Genomic DNA, 12,080 nt, shown 5'->3' on the forward strand with positions numbered 1-12,080 from the left:
AAAATATATATATATATGCACGCACACTACATGGCCAAAATTATGTGGACACACCTTCAAATTAGTGGATTTGGCTATTTCAGCCACACCCGTTGCTGACAGGTGTATAAAATTGAGCACACATTGTCAGTAGAATAGCCTGTACTGAAGAACGCAGTGACTTTCAGCGTGGCACCGTTTGTGTATGTACAGTTGAAGTCGGAAATTTACATACACTTAGGTTGGAGTCATTAAAACTCGTTTTTCAACTACTACAGAAATTTCTTGTAAACAAACTACAGTTTTGGCAAGTCGGTTAGGAAAGTAATTTTTCCAATAATTGTTTACATACAGATTATTTCACTTATAATTCATTGTATCACAATTCCAGTGGGTCAGAAGTTTACATACACAAAGTTGAATGTGCCTTTAAACAGCTTGGAAAATTCAAGAAAATTATGTCATTGCTTTAGAAGCTTCTGATAGGCTAATTGACATAATTTGAGTCAATTGGAGGTGTACCTGTGGATGTATTTCAAGGCCTACCTTCAAACTCAGTGCCTCCTTGCTTGACATCATGGCTAAATCAAAATAAATCAGCCAAGACAACAGAATAAAAAATTGTAGACCTCCACAAGTCTGGTTCATCCTTGGGAGCAATGTCCAAACGCCTGAAGGTACCATGTTCATCTGTACAAACAATAGTATGCAAGTATAAACACCATGGGACACCACGCAGCCGTCATACTGCTCCGGAAGGAGACACGTTCTGTCTCCAAGAGATGAACGTACTTTGGTTCGAAAAGTGCAAATCAATCCCAGAACAACAGTAAAGGACTTTGCGAAGATGCCGGAGGAAACAGGTACAAAAGTATCAATATCCACAGTAAAACGAGTACTGTATCGACATAACCTGAAAGGCCGCTCATATTTACATTTACATTTAAGTCATTTAGCAGACGAAGCCACTTCTCCAAAACGGACATTAAAATGTCAGACTACGGTTTGCAACTGCACATGGGGATTGCAAGCCGAAGAACACCATCCCAACCGTGAAGCACGGGGTTGGCAGCATCATGTTGTGGGAGTGTTTTGCTGCAGGAGGGACTGGTGCACTTCACAAATAGATGGCCTCATGAGGAAGGACAATTATGTGGATATATTGAAGCAACATCTCAAGACATCAGTCAGGAAGTTGAAGCTTGGTCGCAAATGGGTCTTCCAAATGGACAATGACCCCAAGCATACTTCCAAAGTTGTGGCAAAATGGCTTAAGGACAACAAAGTCAAGGTATTGGACTGGCCATCACAAAGGCCTGACCTCAATCCAATAGAAAATGTGTGGGCAGAACTGAAAAAGCGTGTGCGAGTAGGGATGCCTACAAACCTGACTCAGTTACACCAGCTCTGTCAGGAGGAATGGGCCACAAATCACCCAACTTATTGTGGGAAGCTTGTGGAAGGCTACCCAAAACGTTTGATCTAAGTTAAACAATTTAAAGGCAATGCTACCAAATACTAATTGAGTGTATGTAAACTTCTGACCCACGGGGAATGTGATGAAAGAAATAAAAGCCGAAATAAATAATTCTCTCTACTATTATTCGGACATTTCACATTCTTAAAATCAAGTGGTGATCCTAACTGACCTAAGGCAGGGAATTTTTACTAGGATTATATGTCAGGATTTGTTTGCACCCTTTTTGTGCCTGCCAGTAATACCACATACCCTGGTATGGTACAGGAACGGTATGAAAATCCTGCCAAACCCTAGTGGTTAATAATACTTTTTAAAGGGAAGAACACAACGGCATAAACATGCAGTACTGGAAAATGCACTCCGCCACATAGGCTAAATGAAAAGATTGAAAGGTTGTCTGTCTTGCTTTTTACACTATCTTTGAAAAGAGGATGCTTTCATTGACTTAAGGATTTTTTGGTTGTCTGTTTTCATTAACTTATCTTGTTTGTGAGGCTTCGTCACTGCGCAGAGGTAGTGTAGATGTTTAATTATAAATGTTTTCCCTGTGTTGTGATCGTGCAGTGATTTGGCTGAGTTAAAATTATTAACCTGTGTGCCTCTGAGGCTTATGGATTGTATACTGTTCTGCTATCAACATCCTCTTTGTTTACGAGGCATGTCAGTTAAGAACAAATTCTTATTTTCTATGACGGTCTAGGATCAGTGCCTTCAGGAGCAGAATGACATATTTGTACCTTGTCAGCTCGGGGATTTGATCTTGCAACCTTTCAGTTACTAGTCCAGCACTATAACCACTAGGCTATGCTGCCGCTGGGGAAAGGGAAGAGGAGGAAGACAGAGAGAGAGAAAGATGGAGAGCGACAGAGGGAGAGAGATATAGAGAGACCGATCAAGGGAGAGAGAAAGATGGAGAGACAGATCAAGGGAGAAAGCGAGTGAGTGTGGAACACATCCCAAATCATCTGTTTGTAGCCAGGCTGTAGTGTTGCTACTGGGACTGTGTTTCAGAGTGCTGTGAAGTTCTTAAAGGTCCAATGCAGCACTTTTTAAAATCTCTATCAAATTATTTCTCGGTAACAATCAAGTACCTTAAAACGGTCAGAAAGAAACAAAAATAGCTTCTTAACAAAGAGCAATTTCTCAAGCAAGGATTTTGCTAGGACTGCCTGGGATGGGTCTAAGTGGGGAGGGGAAAACTGAAAACTAACTGTTATTGGCAGAAAGGTTCAGAACTCTCTTTATTGGTCTATCAACTAATTTACTGTGATGTCACCAGGCAGGCCAAAACAACATCCCACCAAAACAGGCTGAAATTTCAGCTGGTATTTTCAATCAGCTCTTACACTAAAAGGGCATTATCATAATTTTCACAATTTCAGAGTATTATTCCATCATATTGTGGAAATATTTATAAAACATAGGAAATCCTGTTTTTGACTGCACTGAGCCTTTAAGATGAAGGAAAACAGTATAGGAAGCAAGTGGGAGTATCTGCTCTTTGCAATTCATGTCAAGATTAGCTGTAACACCCCCACCCTCTGGACAACCAGATTAATGTTCTGCCTGAATACTAGAGGAAGGATTCTGTTCAGCCCAGTCTCATCACTTAGTATCAATATCAGACAGGACCACAACTACTCTATACATTTTTTGGGACTGTAATCTCTCTCTCTCTCTCTCTCTCTCTCTCTCTCTCTCTCTCTCTCTCTCTCTCTCTCTCTCTCTCTCTCTCGTTTTCTTCCTCCAACCCCCCTCTCGCTTCCTCTCACTCCTTTCTTACTCCCTCCCTGCCCCCCACCCCTCTCTCTCCCTCTCTTCCTCCCTGACAGACGGAACTGTATCCTGGCAGATGAGATGGGTCTGGGGAAGACCATCCAATCCATCACGTTTCTGGAGGAGATCTGGCGTGTGGGCATCAGGGGCCCCTTCCTCATCATCGCCCCTCTCTCCACCATCGCCAACTGGGAGAGGGAGTTCAGAACGTGGACCCACCTCAACGTCATTGTCTACCACGGCTCCATGGTCAGCAGGCAGATGCTGCAGCAGTACGAGATGTACTCCAGGGACACACAGGTAAACAACAACATAAATAAACAACACAGGCTAGCCGTACGAGATGTATAGTCAGGGACCCACAGATGAACAACAATGTTAACAACAGGTTGGTCCTTGACGTTTCAAAAAGTTGTTCTCTGATGAGGGGAGGTGGTGGTTGTCAAAAACAACAGCAAAAGGGCCTTGAAACCCGCTGGCAGCCAGCATCTCATAATGGGGACTAAGAACAGGAGATAATGTGATGCACATCATTAACTGTGAAAGATGAAGTGAATCTCAGGTGTCTCTCTGTTCCATTCAAGTAATGACAGTATTTGTATCAGGGAATAGTGACATGATATCAGAGATACTCAGTCGGACAATGAGATTTGTCCAAGGAGAGCTTGCAGGCCACATAATGAGAGAGAGATACTGAGATTGAGTAGCATGACTGTCATGTTCCAGCATGCCTAGTCACCCATATACATATCTACCCCTAATGATCCAGTATCCCTTCACATTGTAAATATGCTACCTGAACCGTGTTCTTCTTATTTCTTATCTTGTGTGTTTTTGTTCTACCTTGTTATTTTTAGTATTACATTGTTATTGGTTACTGCATTGTTGGGCCTTTCACTGTACTTGTGGTTGTGACGTTAAAGCTTGAAACTTGAAAGCAGGACACAATTTAAAGGCACATGAAAAGTGTTTGAAGGGTGGTACATGTCAGGCGGTAGCCCTGGGAAAATGTTTTTTCTGCAGTTGTTGGCAGAGTAATGTGGAATGACAGACAGTGGTTAGGAGATCTTAGTATGCAAATGTAACAGGGTGGAAGGGGAAGGAACGGAAGAGGGAGGAGTGGAAAGAGGAGCTGCCACAAGGCTGTCTCACTGTAAGACTGTGATACCACAGAGCTTATTCTTACAGCACGGCTCACCCCTTAACACACAGGGAATCACCTTAACACAGGGGTGGCAAGGTAGCCTAGTGGTTAGAGTGTTGGACTAGTAATCGGAAGGTTGCGAGTTCAAACCCCTGAGCTGACACGGTACAAATCTGTTGTTCTGCCTCTGAACATGCAGTTAACTCACTGTTCCTAGACCAGTTAACCCACTGTTCCTAGACCAGTTAACCCACTGTTCCTAGACCAGTTAACCCACTTTTCCTAGACCAGTTAACCCACTGTTCCTAGGCTGTCATTGAAAATAAGAATTTCTTCTTAAATAAAGGTTTAAAAAATTCAACACAGGGAGTTGTCTGAATACACAGGGGATCATGGAATCACACACACTGTGCAGGATGTCTCACTAGATATGAGAATGGTATATTTCTCAAGGACCATCTTTATATTGTCTTCTCAAATGATTGAAATCACTGATATTTCTTTACAAGGCATTCAACCATTGAGAATGAGAAGAGCTGAATGAATGGAAGAGTTGTATTGACTCCCTGTGCATTTCTTCCTGGTTTCCCTCCAGGGTCGTGTGGTGCGGGGAGCCTACAAGTTCCACGCCCTCATCACCACCTTTGAGATGATCCTGGGTGGCTGTCCAGAGCTCAACGCCATCGAGTGGCGCTGCGTCATCATCGACGAGGCCCATCGCCTCAAGAACAAGAACTGCAAGCTGCTAGAGGGCTTCAAGCTCATGAATCTGGTATGTCCAAGTCACTGAGCATATTGTAGGGCAGAACTGAGCAAAGGTCAGAAATGCAGCCATTATAGCTTGAATGTTTGAGATCCTGGGCCTAGTGTGTCTCCAATCAGTACCTTGTTGGTGTGTGGAGAGAAGCAGTGAAACGTGCCCTAATGGTAACCATCACTGTACACCAATCTGGTTGGATCTTAAGATTGTTTGTGATTGAGGTCTCCCCTCTCTCTGTAGTTGTGTTCAGTGGAGGCACAGCTTGTTGGTTGGAGTTCCTATGCTGTGTGTCTTGTATTGTTTCTAACTCACATCTCTCTCTTCCCTCTCTCTCCAGGAACACAAAGCTCTCCTGACAGGGACCCCCCTCCAGAACACAGTAGAGGAGCTGTTCAGTCTGCTGCACTTCCTGGAGCCTCAAAGCTTCCCCTCAGAGAATACCTTCATGCTGGAGTTTGGAGACCTCAAGACAGAGGAGCAGGTGAGGCTGTGTGATTCTATCATGTGGTTGTTGGGTTCGTATCAAGTGTGTCGCTGTCAGTGTGAGTGTGTGAGGATTATGTTGTTGGGTTCCTATCAACAAAGTGTGTATGTGAGAAATACTGTGTGTTATAGTTTAGTATCTGCCTGTTTGCCTGTGTGTGAGTGTGTCCTTTACCATCACTGATCATAATGAATATGATTATTAATACAGAAGCTAATTTGCTTTCATATGGTGTCAGGGGACATGAGTGTGTTTTCCCCACTCACCCCACCTGGTGTTTGAACAGTGTGTCAGTGTGTGGAGATAATGATCCTGTTGGTACAGATGGGGCTCTGAAGGAGAATAGAGCTCTCGCACAGACAGACAGACAGACAGACAGACAGACAGACAGACAGACAGACAGACAGACAGACAGACAGACAGACAGACAGACAGACAGACAGACAGACAGACAGACAGACAGACAGACAGACAGTGCTGTTTTGGTAAGTTATGTTATGTTAAAGGCCCTTTAGCATTATGCTGATGTAATTACAGTTATTTAAAACCCCTATTATCAACCTCATGGACTTCATCAGTCTGTTAAGTGTGAAAAATCCAGCAGCGTTTCAGTTATTGACACACTCAAAAAAAACGGGTGTTCCTGGCATGTACTACCACACCCCTTTCAAAGGCACTTAAATATTTTGTCTTGCCCATTCACTCTCTGAATGGCACATTCACAATGTCTCAATTGTCTCAAGGATTAAAAATCCTTCTTTAACCAGTCTCCTCCCCTTCATCTACACTGATTGAAGTGGATTTAATAAGGGATCATAGGTTTCGTCTGGTCAGTCATAGAAAGCAGGTGTAGATAAAGGAGAGGAGACAGGTTAAATAAGGATTTCGAAGGTGTTCCTAATGTTTTGTAAACTCAGTGTATTGTACTGGTTTGACAATCATAGTACCACTGACCGGACCATGGTCAAACCCTCTTAATCCTGCTAATCCTTCAGCACCTCTGGTTAAAATCATGTGTGTGTGGGTGCTTGTGTGGGTGCGGGTGTGGGTGAGTGTGTGGGTGAAGGTGTGGGTGCGTGTGTGGGTGCATGTGCGTGTGTGGGTGAGTGTGTGGGTGCGTGTGTGGGTGGGTGCATGTGTGGGTGCGTGAAAGAGTGCGTTTCCATTCCAGACTCCACATGTTAACCTGTATCTTCCATCTCTCTGTATCCGTCTCTATTTGTCTCAGGTCAAAAAGCTTCACATATTACTGGAAACTGTGTCTGTGTGTATGTGTGTGTATGTCTGTGTATGTATGTGTGTGTATGTGTGTGTATGTGTGTGTATGTGTGTGTATGCATGCGTCCATATATGAACATGCATATCTCGGTCTCTCTCAGGTCCAGAAGTTGCAGGCCATCCTGAAGCCCATGATGCTGCGTCGTCTCAAGGAGGACGTGGAGAAGAAGCTGGCTCCTAAGGAGGAAACCATCATTGAGGTGTGTGTGTGCGTTGTGTGTGTGTGTGTGTTTGAGATTGAGTATTTGTGTTTTTTTTTGTTTTTTTTGTTTTGCTGACTGATGTGGTTTCTGTGTATTGTCCTATATAATTGAATGTTTCTATATAATGTGGTCAGGTGGAGCTGACCAACATCCAGAAGAAGTACTACAGAGCCATCCTAGAGAAGAACTTCTCCTTCCTGTCTAAAGGAGTCGGCCAGGCCAACGTCCCCAACCTGGTCAACACCATGATGGAGCTGAGGAAGTGTTGCAACCACCCCTACCTCATTAAAGGTACAGTGATATTGCTACAATCTAGGTTGTGGAACGCTGTATGTAGCCTCTTGATATATGGAAGGACAGTGAATGCCGTGTGGGGAAGGCTGATTTGGGTCATTCCCGCCCATACCAGTAGTAAAGAGCTCTATAGCAGCCCCGGGGCAGAATGAAAACCTCTGAGTCAGAGACGTCCTCATTCCTCACTATGTTTCCCTATGGCGCTGTCTGTTTCTCTCACCCACCCTCCTCCCTCCATTTTTCTCCTAGCTGTGTCAGAATAGAGAAAGCAGGCCAGGAGGTTGAGGCTCTGGAACAGATAATGGACTAACTTCACATCTCCCTCCATCCCTCCGTTCATCCCACATCCAAAAGCTGCTGTGTTGGTCCATTGCTCTCCCTCTTCCCTGCCCTCCTAGCTGTAATATATTTATGTCACTGGTGTACTTGTGCTCTGGTTAATCTGGTTAATCACAGTGCTCTCATACAAGGCCAGCCTAGTGAACTTTTGGCCTGTGGCTTGACATGCTTGTGTGTGTGTGTGTGTGTGTGTGTGTGTGTGTGTGTGTGTGTGTGTGTGTGTGTGTGTGTGTGTGTGTGTGTGTGTGTGTGTGTGTGTGTGTGTGTGTGTGTGTGTGTGTGTGTGTGTGTGTGTGTGTGTGTGTGTGTGTGTGTGTGTGTGTGTGTGTGTGTGTCAGTTTTAGTGTTTTAGTGAGGGCTAGGACAACTAAAGGATCAGCTTTAGAGTTGATAAACTGCCAAACGGAAATATGAAAGGCTTTCTAATTAAGCAGTAAGTCACAAGGGGGTGTGGAATATGTGCTCCTGAGTGGCGCAGCGGTCTAAGACACTGTGTCTCAATGCTAGAGGCATCGCTACAGACACGCTGGTTCTGATACAGGCTGTATCACAACCGGCCGTGATTGGGAGTCCCATAGGGCAGAACACAATTGGTCCAGCGTCATCCGGGTTTGACCAGTGTAGGCCGTCATTGTAAGTAAGAATTTGTTCTTAACTGACTTGCCTAGTTAAATAAATAAATAAAAACACTGGCAAACAGTTTATAATAGCAATAAGGCACCTCAGGGATTTGTGGTATACGGCCAATATACCACGGCTAAGGTTGTGTCTAAGAACAGACTTTAGCTGTGGTATATTGGCCATGTACCACAAACCCGTGGTGCCCTATTGCTACTGTGAACTGGTTACCAACGTAATTCGAACAGTAAAAAAAAAAATAATCATACCCGTGTTATAAGGTCTGATATACCACGGATGTCTGCCAATCAGCATCCAGGGCTGGAAGTACCCAGTTTATAATATCCGCTCGTTTGTAGTATGTCAAATAAAAAAAATGGGTTGTTAGACTTAATAAGCATTATAGAAGTCCTAACTCTCATATTGTCTTTGACCTGCATACAGATTAGTGTAATTATGGGACCTTTCTTCATCAAATCACATTATTTGTCACGTGCACCGAATACAACAGGTGTTGATCTTACAGTGAAATGCTTACTTACAGGCTCTAAACAATAGTGCAAAAAAGGTATTAGGTGAACAATAGGTAAGTAAAGAAATAAAAACAACAGTAAAAAGACAGTGATGGCGGGTGGTGGGTGGGACACAATGCAGACAGCCCGGTTAGCCAATGTGCGGGAGCACTGGTTGGTCTGGCCAATTGAGGTAGTATGTACATGAATGTATAGTTAAAGTGACTATGCATATATGATAAACAAAGTAGCAGCAGCTGTCCTAGACTTTGCACTCCGTTACCGCTTGCAATGCAGTAGTAGAGAACAGTCTATGACTGGGCTGGCTGGGGTCTTTGACAATTTTTAGGGACTTCCTCTGACACCGCCTGGTGTAGAGGTCTTGGATGGCAGGCAGCTTAGCCCCAGTGATGTACTGGGCCGTACGCACTACCCTCTGTAGCGACTTGCGGTCGGAGGCCGAGCAATTGCCGTACCAGGCAGTGATGCAACCAGTCAGGATGCTCTCGATGTTGCAGCTGTCTAAATCTTTTTAGTTTCCTGAGGGGGGATAGGGTTTGTCGTGCCCTCTTCACGACTGTCTTGGCGTGTTTGGACCATTCTAGTTTGTTGGTGATGTGGACATCAAGGAACTTGAAGCTCTCAACCTGCTCCACTACAGCCCCATCGATGAGAATGTGGACGTGCTTGGTCCTCCTTTTCCTGTAGTCCACAATCATCTCCTTAGTCTTGTGTCGTGACATTGTATTAGTTAATGTAACGACTGTTTATCGAATGATTAAACGTTTCTAATTGCGTGATTAACTGAATCAAACAATTATATTACTCATTAACCGTGGCACCATGGAAAAACTAGTTTTTTTTAAGTTTCTATTTCCCAAATATCGATTTTACAACAGCCGCTAATTAACCAGTTACCTCTACAATCTCGTTCTGACCGTCGTGTAATCCGTGAATCTGCACGGACCTGGGTCTCACCAATGAGTTCGTACCACACCAATCTTAGTTGAGTATTTATTTACTAAAAAGCTAAAATGATGATAAAAGATATACATATACAAAACACATTATAGGCTATTGATTAGAACTTAGTATAACGGGCCAACACACTATAGCACTAAGTACACGAGAGAAATATACATTTGGGTGAATTTGTCAGCTATGCTTATTCTAACCCTAGCCTTGCCCCAAACTGCCGCTCTTATGGGTCAGAATATGATGATGTAATTACGTGGGGAAGTTATCTGTGGATCCTCCATGTGGACCTTTCAGGCTGCTCGATGATGCACTTCTTCTGCGCGCCTCTCTGGTCGTCCTCACGATGCCAGTGTCCTTTTGGCTTAGGACTCTGTTCCCTCACCCTTGCTATGGAAGGGGTCTTCTGAGGACAGACCGCTCTGTAGCTCAAAGCTCACAGCAATATCTCTACCTGTACATGACCATCTGATCATGTATCACTCCAGTGTTAATCTGCAAAATTGTATTATTCGCCTACCTCCTCATGCCTTTTGCACACATTGTATATAGGCCAGAGCAAGTCATGACACTTGCTCTGGCCCCCCAATGGTGGAACAAACTCCCTCACGACGCCAGGACAGCGGAGTCAATCACCACCTTCCGGAGACACCTGAAACCCCACCTCTTTAAGGAATACCTAGGATAGGATAAGTAATCCCTCTCACCCCCCCCCCCCCCCTTTAAGATTTAGATGCACTAGTGTAAAGTGACTGTTCCACTGGATGTCATAAGGTGAATGCACCAATTTGTAAGTCGCTCTGGATAAGAGCGTCTGCTAAATGACTTAAATGTAAATGTAAATGTAGACTGCCCATTTTTTCTACTGTGTTATTGACTTGTTAATTGTTTATTCCATGTGTAACTCTGTGTTGTCTGTTCACACTGCTATGCTTTATCTTGGCCAGGTCGCAGCTGCAAATGAGAACTTGTTCTCAACTAGCCTACCTGGTTAAATAAAGGTGGGAAAAAAAAGAAAAAAAAAAATAGGAATGAAACCTTTTAGATACCACGATTCGCTGGGATTGGATGCTAAGGGGTTCCGGCTTGAATTCACCCGCTGAGACACAGCTACTCATCCGTAGCTTGGGTAGAAAAATATTTATTTTGTCTTCAAACTTGTGTTGCGTTCTGAGTTTGTTGTTGACTTTTTAGACCTTGGCTGCAGCTTGGGTCATGTAGTCTTCTCTGCAAATTCTTTACTCACAGGTTTTATACCCTTGGGTCAGAAGTGGGCGTAACCGCCTTTAGGGCAATTCTCTGGGCGTACCAAGTTAATTAAGAGGGCAAGGTCTAGATTTTACTCAAATCCAGTTTTAGTCAACTAACTTACATTTACATTTACATTTAAGTCATTTAGCAGACGCTCTTATCTTCCCCAAAACATTCTCCTTGATTTGGATATTTTCAATACAACGTACAATGTATAAACATCAAACTTATACTAGGAAAGCTCTTCACGTTACAATGTTTTCATAATAACGTCATCTATTAACCTTTAATAACAAAACAAAAATGACATACATTTTCATATTCCATCTATCGCCATGACCACCATTGTGGCTGACGGAAACCATTGTTCCAAAGTCCCTTTATTTCATGTTTAATGTTCTGAGGCTGGTTCTCCATAGTAACAGGACAAAGGAATTTGGGGCGTGAGGGGTCATAAAACCCCCACATCTTCAGATGGGTTTGAGAGATAAGCTGTAGGGTTGTGGTCTCCTGTAACCTGACCTGATCAGGACAGTCATGACACTTGGTTACGTTGAGGAATAGGTTGTTTTTCTGGCACCACCGGCCAGGTTTCTGACCTTCTCCCTATAGGCTGTCTCATTGTTGTCAGTGATCAGGCCTAGCACTGTTGTGTCGTCTGCAAACTTAATGATGGTGTTGGAGACTTGTCTGGCCATGCAGTCGTGGGTGAACAGGGAGTACATGAGGGGACTGAGCACGCACCCCTGGGGGTTCCAGTGTTGAGGATCAGTGTGGCAGATGTGTTGCTACCTACCCTCATCACCTGGGGGCGGCCCGTCAGGAAGTCCAGGATCCAGTTGCAGAGGGAGGTGTTTAGTCCCAGGGTCCTTAGCTTAGTGATGCGCTTTGAGGGTACTATGGTGTTGAACGCTGAGCTGTAGTCAATGAATAGCATTCTCACATTGGTGTTCCTTTTGTCCAGGTGGGAAAGGGCATTGTGGAGAT

The 12,080-nt window shown here is 43.9% G+C and overlaps 1 protein-coding gene across 7 annotated transcripts in view; it reads left to right on the forward strand.

The window, feature by feature from the left end:
• The window catches only part of LOC124035556 (chromodomain-helicase-DNA-binding protein 9-like), a 114,149-nt gene that overhangs the window by 72,925 nt on the left and 29,144 nt on the right, over positions 1-12,080 (forward strand). For all 7 annotated transcript variants that reach the window (XM_046349035.1, XM_046349036.1, XM_046349034.1 and 4 more), the window contains 5 exons: positions 3,292-3,535; positions 4,975-5,151; positions 5,477-5,620; positions 7,003-7,101; positions 7,239-7,395. In XM_046349035.1, the coding sequence (XP_046204991.1) occupies positions 3,292-3,535; positions 4,975-5,151; positions 5,477-5,620; positions 7,003-7,101; positions 7,239-7,395 (821 nt within the window). The remainder of the gene's footprint in view (positions 1-3,291; positions 3,536-4,974; positions 5,152-5,476; positions 5,621-7,002; positions 7,102-7,238; positions 7,396-12,080) is intronic.

This window comes from Oncorhynchus gorbuscha, linkage group LG05 (assembly GCF_021184085.1).
Source record: "Oncorhynchus gorbuscha isolate QuinsamMale2020 ecotype Even-year linkage group LG05, OgorEven_v1.0, whole genome shotgun sequence".
In the NCBI taxonomy this organism is placed as follows: Eukaryota; Metazoa; Chordata; class Actinopteri; order Salmoniformes; family Salmonidae; genus Oncorhynchus; species Oncorhynchus gorbuscha.